This window comes from Echinops telfairi, unplaced genomic scaffold (genome assembly GCF_000313985.2).
Source record: "Echinops telfairi isolate 266 unplaced genomic scaffold, ASM31398v2 ScPeMD7_7424;HRSCAF=8462, whole genome shotgun sequence".
Lineage (NCBI taxonomy): Eukaryota > Metazoa > Chordata > Mammalia > Afrosoricida > Tenrecidae > Echinops > Echinops telfairi.
The window spans coordinates 33,176,476-33,187,658 of NW_022111324.1; the positions used below are offsets into that span (position 1 = coordinate 33,176,476).

Sequence of the window (11,183 nt, forward strand, 5' to 3'; positions counted from 1 at the left end):
GGAGGCATGTAGGCAAGGTCGAAAAGCCTTCCCTGAGGTGAAGAATGACTGCTTTCATTCTTCATCATGGGCAGTTCTGTTAGCTCTTCTAGGCCATGCAAACAGGCCAGTCCCTGGGCTTTGCAAACAGGTGCATCCTACTCTTAGCCATGCACATTTCTCTGCCTTCAGTCCCCCTGCTGCTGACCTCTACTCTGCTAACTGGCTCAGCTCATAGTCAGTATAGCCCTCACAGCATGACTTTCTGCCACCACTACTGACTGCTATAGGGCACTTCCAGGCCTTTAATTATCTGCTCAGTTCCAACCCTACACTCTTATTATATCTGTTTCAGGGAGTTCCTAGCCTTTGCTCAATGAGCCCTGGCATAGTAGATTCGGCGTTGGCCTGCTTACTGCAAGGTCAGCAGTCTGAAGCCACCGGCCACTCCACAGGAGAAAATTGAGCTTTTCCACATGCATACAGATTTATAGTCTTGGAAACCCACAGGCAGTTCTACCCTGCCCTATAGGGTCACTATGAGAAGGAATTAACTAAATGGCAGAGAATAAGAACCTTCTCTTTCTATGCGTTTTCTCCCTTCTTATCTCTAAAACTCTCTTCAGGGTTTACTGCTTATTTAGGGAATCTCTTTGTCAAGTTTAAGAAATAACCTTCATAGCAGGACAACAAAACAATCAATCTCTGCATATCACCTAATCCTATTGGGTGCTTTTTCAAGCCTCTATTTGCATAGTAAATAAGTCAATCACAGGGAAAACTGCATTCCAGGGACAAACAAAAAAGTATCAAGCTGTCACATGGTTTATAGCTTTCCCAGGAATCACGAATGCACTTGATGAATCCCTGAAGACAAACTCTGAGGAAGAAAACATCCTGAAATTCATCTCCTGACACTGTTCCCAAGTTGTTCCTTCAAAGAATTAGAGCAAAAGTAGTTCCTTAGGGTTTAGGGATGGTTGGTAGGTATGGCAGGTAGATTGGCAAGTGCTTTACCAAAGAACAAAGCCCAAATAACACCTAAAAGAACTGTTACTCATTTTATCACATCAAGTGTTTATTGTTTGGTGTTTATCCTGTTTGGTATTCCCTAAGGTTTTATGTGCTGTTGTTGTTTGTCATTCGTTTTGGCAATTATTGGCTACTATGACTTTAATATCTTTGCTGTTTTCTCTTCCTGGGCTATATATCTCTGTGTTGCTTCTATAACTGTGTGGAACTTTAAATCAGCTCTTGGATATTATAAATTTTTTCCCCTCTCTTCATTCATATTTCTCTTTGCCTTTCAATTTGGGAGTTACTAGCATAGTTAATAGCACAGTCCATGCCACATAAAATGAAGGATTCTTTCATAAATGAATAAGTAATTAACTGAAAGTTGATAGAAATTGAGTTAGTTAAACAACAAAAGTATTGTGCAATAATCATTAAAGCGAGTAATTAAGGGCTTGATATTCTATATTAGGCAAAATTAATTTTTTAAAAATCAATAAATTTGTTAAATAAGGAAAATGTGCTAGAAGTTTTTACTATTAGATGGAAGTAATATACTATTTTAGAATTTTTAACTAAATATATGGTATTAAATTGTGTGCCATAGTATTTCTAGAAAAATATTCCCAAATGATATTGAGATGAATTTGACAAGACACCTGGTATGTGTTCCCCTTTCTATTTTTATTTGTTTCCCTTCTTGTGTAATATAATGTAGTCCTTGAGGTGCAGTGAAATATACATTGGCCTCCTAAATGCTAGGTCAGCAGTTCAAAAACACCAGCTGCTCAATGGGAAACAGATAAGACTGTCTGCTCCTGTCAAGAGTTACAGTCTGGGAAACCAACAGAAACTCATTTATTCCTATGGGTTTGCTCTGAGTCTAGATTGACTCAATAGCAGTGATTTTGTTTTGTTTTGTATTTTAATCTTGAGTCTATCATTGAACAATACTTGTAATAACAAAGAAAATAAAGCAACAGTTGGATACACTAGTTCAATGTCCTTCTTCAACCTATTTCTTTTATCTGTTATATTTTAAATCCAAACAGTCCTTGAAAGTATCTGTGATTAATACATACAAGCTAGATTTTAAAATTTCAAGACAAAAATAATGATTACATATAAAGCCAGATGATGAAGTTTTTAATAGAGAGAAGACTTTATTAAGTTGTTAGTGAAATTTAATTTTAAAGCCTGGCCTGTAAAATTATTTTTCCGGTGACAGAATATTAAAACACGTTTTTACATAGAATCCATTATGAAATTTAAATGTAATCTATAAATTATCTGTATATTTTAAATATAGGGCCAAATAAGGATAAACATATAACATACTAAACTGTTAAGTTCTTCAAATCAAGAGATCACAGTAGAGTTTTGTTACCTATAAGGGAGAGAACATTTTACACACTGTCAACATTTCTCCATAAGTAAAATACTTTTGAAGTGTTTAAATTTATCTCACACATATTTCACAGTTATAAACTTCTTCATTTTAATCACTTGAGCAGATTAATTTTCATTCATCTTAATATTTGTAAAACATTTTACAAATATATTTCTCCCTTTACTGAAGGTATGCAGTAGTCATCATGTACATTTTAGAGTCCGGAAGTCCTGAAAGTTATTTGAAATAGCTAAACTTTACTTTTTAAAAATCAAAATGTGCTATTATATTTTATAAAATTTTGATGCTTCTTCCCTGTTTTTTAACCTTGAATGTCTCAAATTTGAGGAGTTCTCACTATGAAAATAATAAATATCCACCACTTGTTTTAAAATACTTCTATTATAATACTCAATAATAAAACAAATATTATGGTGATTGAAATTTTCTACATTAAATGCTCATATTAAAATATTAAAGCCACTAATTCTGTTGTATGAAACACAAATAAATAAATTTGTTGAAATCGATATTTTGTTCCATTCTTTTTCAATTGATGTATTAAGGTATCTCTAAGGGAGCAGTACCTAGATTGGTATTTGAACAATATGCTTCTATCATCCTTTTTAAATGTTCAAAGAAGGTGTAGTGTTTCAGGTGAGTGATGCCTGGGAAATGGAAATAGCCCTGTGTTGCTGATGTTTCAATGATTGGAGATCATGATGAACTATGAAGGGGTGGTGTCACTCATTTTACCAGGTTTTTACCAAAAAATCACATATAGAAACGTTTCTATAGAATCTTGAAGTTCAGGACCACTTCATACAACATTCATTCACAGAAGCACCACTTCATGTGAGTTGCAATGCATGGCGTGAACTTGAACTTGGGGTTCAAATGGTCAATCATTTACTGTTGTATATTAAAGTCTTAAGAAAAATCAGAATATGTGTGGTATCTGCATTCTAGAATACTATAGATACTTGTATAGTATCTGAATTTTAAAATAATATGGATACAATGCAACAGATATAATTACTTTTAAAATGAAGTACGGTGAAAATAAAAACAATTAGCATTTTGACCTTGGGACACTTGAGATACAAAGTAGGGACAAAAGTACTTTTTACTAAGGGGAAGATAAAAACTGAAGTCAAATGTGAGATCATTCTTGAAGGAAAATTAATTCTTTAAAAATCAATCAAGGACAATAGAGGAAAGGCCCCCCACCCCACCCCACCCCCGCCCACCACCCAAAGGGCAATCTGAAAGTCAAAGGAATTTTCCACGTTCAAGTCCCTGAAAGCAGTTTTATCTTTCTGTGTTAGAACTGGGGGAATAGTGAGCTACAACTGTAGTGACTGTAGTTCGACCTGGAGGACAAGCTCACCACCTGACCCTTGGGACACAAAGGTAAGGCTGCCTGTGCCAAGAAAGACTGACAGTCTCGGAAACTCAAAGGGGCAGTTCTGCTCTGTCCTATGTGATCGCTCTGTTGAATTGACTCAGTGGCAGTGGCTGAATTATACCTTGAGCTGAAATCAATACAGTGAGAACACTTACAGGCAGCTCCAATTTATGACGGAGTGCTATTCTGAAGGCTACACCCTCTGTCTGTTATAAAGTGTCAAATACCTCTCTCATTTATTTATTTTTAAAATTTCCATTGTTGATCACATTTTATTATCGGTACCATTATAAATTGATATTTGGGGATTAGTAACATCTGCAAGTGATATCTAAGAAGAATAATATCATAGATTTCACACTGATACATTGTATGTAGTACATATTAATAATATTTTTCTGCCTACAAGTTGTTTCAAATAGATATTTTCAAAGGAATAAATTTTATGTTTGTGCTCAAGGAAGAAAAAACCAACATGTACAATGAAGGGAATAAAAGGGGGAGTGTCATTTTGGGGCCACACAGGGAAGCACATGGTCTGGTCTATTCCAAAATAGGTTTTCATATTTTAACAATTTAAAAAAATGGACAAAGGAGAAAATGGATTGTCTTGCATTTATTTAAATCTAGGTAGAGAGGACCACCGGCTAGTTCAGCACTCGTATTTTATTGTTGAGCGAGACCATTGCATATTCGTTTCACTGCTATGAACAGATTTGATATCTCCAGGATACCAACTCAGGTAATACTATGATACTTGTCAAAATACTTCAAACAGTAATGTATATTCCTGGAGAGAATATATTCTTCATAAATTTTTATTTAAAGAATTTCAACCCTTATTGAATTATTGAATTCACGATAAATTTAAAGACCTGAACTAGGTATATCAAAAGGCCAAGTGAAATACCCTGTTTTGCTCTAAATAAAAATTTGACAGTCAAGTTATATTTATTAAAATTTCTCAAATTCATAAAAAAATTATGAGCAGATATGTTTTATGTAGGGCAAGTCAGAATAAATGGAAACACGTAGATTGTATTTCCTCATACAAAATTAAGAAATCTTTGGTAAACACAGATTGTGTTGACTTAGGTCATTTTTAGTCCACTGCTTAGAGGACGTGACATAACATGTGATGAGATAGGATAAATAGAAGCATGAACATAATATATTGAATATATATATATATATATATATATATATATATATATAATGTGTATAGCATTTTGGAGTTTGTTTATAAGGTTACTTACACAGTAACCTTATATATATCTTTAAATTTGTATAGCATTTTGGAGTTTGTTTATAAGGTTACTTACACAGAATTCACGTTTCCTTATGCCCAGCATCTGGAGGAAAGGGTGCCTATGAGTTTGTGCCTTCAGGGCGGAACTGGACAGGGAGATGTAAAGAACTCACTAGGTGTTACCAAGAGAACTGGAGAATAAATAGTGTTATTCTAAGGCAGGCCCAAGTAGTCCAAGGATAAACCCTTAGGTATGCTCTTAACTTTAGTGTTAGAAACTTTTCCATCATAAGCCATTGCAGTCAGTGTGCAGTAAGTTAATTAACATTGCTGACAAACCTTTAAGTACTAGAGAACTGCTGTTCAGAGCACTAAGTATAGACTGTATGTTGCTTAAGAGAGTTGTGGGTTCTGAGAACCTTTGGACATCTGAGCTTCCGCTGCTCAGACATTTGTAGAAAGGGGATTGGTAGCAACTGTGAGGGCTAAAGAAAAAAATTTATATATTTGATAGACCTGATTACTGCCTAAGATTGATTTTAAAAGATAAAAAGATAGTTTAATTAAAATGTTTTCAGGTAATACGCAGGTACGTGTTTCATAATGCTAGCTGATTTATACTTCAATTTCTGAAGTGGTCTCAATTCCACCAATGGTGTAATGAAGACAGGACAGATTTATTCCAGAAAAATCTGTACTAAAATCTTGGTCTTTCAGTTTGACAAACAACTCTGAGCCTTGTTTTGTTTTTGTTGTTTTTTCCACTGAGAAAAAAAAAAGAAAGAAAGAAAATGGAGTTGATAGCCCAAAATTTACTCTTGTAAATTATAAATTAATTAGAATTAATGAAAAAGATGGCAGCCTAGACACCAGAAAGATAATGAATGCTTAACAGTTTGTCTATTTACTATTGAAAACCTACAACAGCAGAAAGTAAAGCTTTGAAGAAAAACTCACTTTAAATTTATCTAGCACTTTAGAGCACAAAGTCAGAAATTCAGCTACCCAGATACTAGGTAGCAGAGCCATATTTTGCATGTGGTAGTTAGTTATCCAGTAATTGTCTGTTTTCTGAAAAGTCTGCTGGTCCTTATACTGCTTTGCAAATGAAAACAAATATTCCAGAATCCAGGATGACTATGCAATCTTTTAGTCACCTGTCTTATCCTTTCCAGCCAGGTCATTATTTCCTGCCTCTGCACGCTGAGAAATTCCTTCACAACCTCAACAGGAAAGCCGGTCTGGGCAACACATTTGCTTAAATGACAAGGAAATATTTATAAAATATCCAGACAATAGTTGTGTGATAAATATTACAAACACACTTTACAGATACATTTATATATCGAAACAAAAATACAATTTAAGTTCATATAAAAAGTACTAGTTATACATCTAATATTATAGCCCGATAAGATGGGATCTCAATGTAACCTTCAAATGAAAAATTGGAACTCAAGTCAGTTTTATATTTAAATAGCTTGCTCCTCAAAATATCTTTCAACAGCAGTAGTGTCTCAGAGAGAAAAATAAATATGTCTATTTACATTTGAATTTAATTCTTTGAGCATGTATTTTACTCCAATGCATTACAATTTGTGGATTCTCAAAATGTTATTTTGTTGACATGGGCAAAATGGGAGGATAACTAAGTTTTTAGTGCTTGAAGTGAAAATGACTATGCAGAGTGCGCTGATTATCGGTTCGTAGGATGCAGACAGTAGGATGTAGTGACATGGCAAGGTGCTAAGGAAATTAAGGGTTTGCTTCCTTCATGATATGCTTATAAACTCATTGATTTTTCAGTATGTCTGCTGGAATGTTCTGAATTTGATTTGTGAAAAATTAGCCTGACTATTTAAATGATGATGCTGTCACTAGAAATGTCTTATAAACCACTGCCATTATACTTTTAATGAAGCAAATAAAAACTAAAACTGAATATTGAGCATTCTCCCTAATTGGAGTTTCAATAAAGATTATTGGAAGGGACCTTCCACTGCTCCCATTAAAAAAAAGAAAAGAATCTTAGTGAAATATTCACCATGGTTTTAGAAACTATATCAAAATAGAACTTATTTCATGGGGGAGGGGTAAGGAATCCCACAGCACTTCTTTTTATAACTGTTCAGCTACAAAAATTTTATTGGTATCATTTTATGTTCCCTCTAGAGGATATAATGCACAAAAGCATTGCCACGGAACATATAAAATTACAAATGAAATTTATTGTAAAAAGTAGAAGGTCTTCTAGACTGGTGTCAGTATTTATTTCATTCATAAACCCAAACTGCAGTATAATATATTCATTGTCAGAAAGTTCATGTGTGTAAATTGCCATCCAATGCTATTGACTGATATAAGACAGATATTGAAAAGACAATTTAAATTTACTCTTCCAAACATAAACTGTTCCACAAAAGCACTGTAAAAACTCCTCCGAGGTTTGGGGTTGTGCTTGACATTTATGGTTAACTACATAATTTGGTCGTGTCATAATCCACTGTGTTTGGCAATTTGGCATTAAACGCCTTCAAAGCAGACTGAATTCTTACTACCTCACTAGTAGACAGCTTGAGTCGATGACGAAGCAAGCAAGAGAAAAGATCTAGCAGACGCTGACCAGGTGGCGAGAGTTTATTTACACGGTCTCTTATCTCTAATAGTTGCAAAAGTGCGGAGTCCTGGGATCCCTGAGTATAGGGGTAATCCAGTTGCAAAATCAAGTCTCGAATTGCTTCAGGGTCAAAGTGCATGCTGTAGCCAAACACCTGAATGTTATTGATTTTCATATAGCCCAGGTTCCGAGAAGGGTCAATAAATTCCAAAGGTTCATAGTAAATGCTCTCATTGCCATTCGGACCATTTGACTTGATGCGACTCCTCAGGTAGATGTGCACTGTCTCAAAAAATGTCTTCCACTTGTTCCCCAGAGTCAGTGTCCAGTTATAGCACTGCAGAGGGAGGTCCAGTTTAGTCCGCTCCCAGTCTGGAAAACTGTTTTCATTCACAGGCATAAACCAGCTCTCAGAATGGCTGCCTCCAAAGGGGTTGACGTAGACCGCTAACACTGGCTCCAAGGTGCTGTTCTTAGTTAAGCAGATTTGTAAAGAGAGCCCTAAGATCATGTGGACCAGACTCGACTTGTACTTGTTACTCTTCAAGGTGAGGAGCATGCGCTTGCGCCAAGAGGGGTCGAACCAGCTATTGAGACGCATATCGTTGCTAATAAAAATGGCATGGACTTCTATTCGCCTGTCTGTTTTCTGCAACAGGTATTTCATCTCCAGGTCTTGGAGATCAGTCTCAAAGCCAATGTAGTGATCTGTGGACTCTGCTACCTCCGGCTTGCAGAGCCCTTGGCTCAACATGTAGCCGGTGTTGCAGGAGCCACATCGAGTACGGTTGTCTGGCGCGCAGGTCAGGCAAGCTGAGGCATCGCCCACGGTGCAGGGCAGGAAGGAGGTGCAGGCCACCTGGTCGTTGGGACACGTGCAGGAGTGTGTCTCTTCTGAAAAGCTGCCCAGGAGGCCGTTCTCGTTGCAGTAGAGAAATGATTGGATGCGAGAGAGCCAGTAAGTTGAGGTTCTAGAAATGCAAAACAAAACAAATTCATGTAAGTACAAAGACATCTTTTTTGGTTTAGTTTTTGGTACAGTAATAAAGTAAACCTTAGAGTTGAAAGCTGCACTATCATTTCTTCAGATTGTCTGCAGTCAGCTAGCAAGAGAGATAAAAGATCAATACAGTTTATAACATAAAAAAAATCATATAATATCGTTCAGCAGCATGCAAGATTAGATGCGAATTAGAATACAGCACTTCTGAACAATTTTGGCAGATATTATAGTTCTATTTGGAAATTGACTGTGAATCAGTTATTGTTTTGACATGATTATGTTAACAATAAAAATAAATGTAGTTTTACCATAGAATATTCAGGATAGAACTAGAGACTACAAACAATTATTATTTATTCCCATAAAGCACTCCTAGAGCAGGTAACCTGAATAGAAATGAAAAGAGAAAGACAAAAGAACAACTCTAAATTCCAGGGTTTTAGCAACATTCCAAAATAAGTATCAACTGAGGGAGAAAAGTATTAAAACACGTCTGATTTTATTCTTCCCAGCTACTCCAGAAATTAATCAAAATAATCTCATTAAAGCCACTGCAAGTTAATTTTAAAAAGGCTAAGTACATTATTTTAACATGTTTTTTTTTGCATTATTAGGACTTTTCTTATTTACACCCAGAAGTTGAGCTAATCTTGATGCAATTGTAAGTTCTTACTTTTCCTATTTTCTCTTTTTATTATTTTGCTTTTAGGTTTTGTTGATGTTGTTTTCAGTACTATCTATCTAACATGTAAGTTACAAAATAAGAGTGTTTGTACTAGGTCAATAAAAAGTTGCATATTCTCTTTCATGCTCAGGTTTGCCCTGTGCAACATAGTAAGGGAAAGGATGGAGATGTGAAGCAAAGTGCCGTTATAGGGCAAGAAAACTACTCTGCAGGACTCTGTAAAGGTGAGCACATGACATTTTGCATTTGTCAAATCTATGGCACTGTACAACACAAGAATGCATCTTCATGTCAACTATGCACTTAGTTCACTATAATGTCTCACTACTGAGAAATGTACCATACGGTGGCTGGATGTTAATAAATAGAACAAAAAGACAATGGGTAGGGGCGAGAGGAGATATATCTAAACTCTTTTTTGTTTGTTTTCATTTTTAACAAAAGTAATATCTACCATGTTGTGTTTTTGTTATAGGTAAATGCTATGCAAAATATGTATCCAGAATATTCCATAATATCTGATTTATACTCCAAATGAAAACCATTGTCATAGAGTTAGTTCTGATTCACGGGGACCCTATTTAGTGTTTCCAAGAATATGAATCTCTATGGGAGCAGATAGCTTCATCTTTCTCCCAAAGAGTTGTGGGAAACAGAAAGATTTCTCCCAAGTTGTCTCCCCCAGATATATGCCAAACTTAGCTGCTTACGAATGACTATACACTTGGAGGTCATCAGAAGTAGATCAGGGGTTATTCTCCCTAAGAGCTATCAGCCATCTAGGCCAAGCAGACACCACTGTTCATCCCACAACAAATAGGGCCCACTCCCTTCTGATGAGGATAGTAGTTGTCTGTCTCCTTGTAAGCGATACCAGGGAAGTCAAACCCACCCAAGGATGACCAAGGTTAAGCTGCCATCATGAATCTAGGGTCCGCCCATCTTGTCACATGTATATCCCTAGACCTTCCCATTCCTATGGGCACACCCCTAGCTCATCCCCTTCCTGTCATGCATATGCCTATCATGCATCCCCTTCCTACGATGTGTATGCTCATTGTACTGCCCCTTCCTGTGACGTGTGGTTACCTGTAATTGTGTCCCCCTAATGAGATATAATCCTTGGTTAGCAATACAGTTGGGGCTCTCCTGCTCTAGCTCCTGAGGCTCTCTCCTGCTTTCATGGCCGCGCTCCTCCCACGTGGACCACCAAGTGGGGCTGAGGTGAGCATGCTACTATGAATTGTGTCTGACTCCATTATTCCAATCTCTCCTCTACCTCTCATGCTCTCTATGACTTTACTGTAATCTTTACTTATTATTGCTGTACAATTGCACCTACCGGACCTGTGATGATTTGTTGGGGACTCTCCTCGCCCCACAAGGAGTGGCTAGTGGATTTGAACTGAGACCTTGTAGACAGGAGAACAATACTTATTTATTACAGTCTGTCATCTGTTCTGAGGCAGACATTAAGAGGAAAATGTGATTCTTATACAGCCCTAATATTCTTTTTTATTTTTATCCCTGCTATTCTTGATTTAAGATTTATGAAAAACATAGTTGAACTTTAGACTTTCTACACAATTGTAGTTCTAAAATATTTAGTTGAGACTATATATGTTAGACTATTGATATAATTCAGGTATTAACATTGTTGTACATTTAATAGGGAAAGGGGAGGTAGTAAGGGGGAATGGATCACAGGGAGCCACATATGGCCTCCTCTCTGGGGGACGGGCAGCAGCGGGGTGGGTGAAGGGAGGCGCCGGACAGTGTAATGTAAGATACAAAAATAATTTATAAATTATTAAGGGTGCATGGGGGAAAGGGAAGGG

General features: G+C 36.4%; 1 protein-coding gene across 3 annotated transcripts in view; it reads right to left on the reverse strand.

Annotated features, from left to right (window-relative positions):
* Positions 1–7,248: 7,248 nt before the first annotated feature.
* The window catches only part of BRINP3 (BMP/retinoic acid inducible neural specific 3), a 524,991-nt gene continuing 521,056 nt past the window's right edge, over positions 7,249–11,183 (reverse strand). For all 3 annotated transcript variants that reach the window (XM_004706659.2, XM_045298252.1, XM_045298251.1), the window contains exon 8: positions 7,249–8,628. In XM_004706659.2, coding sequence (XP_004706716.1) covers positions 7,512–8,628 — 1,117 coding nt within the window. In that variant the 3' untranslated portion in view covers positions 7,249–7,511. The remainder of the gene's footprint in view (positions 8,629–11,183) is intronic.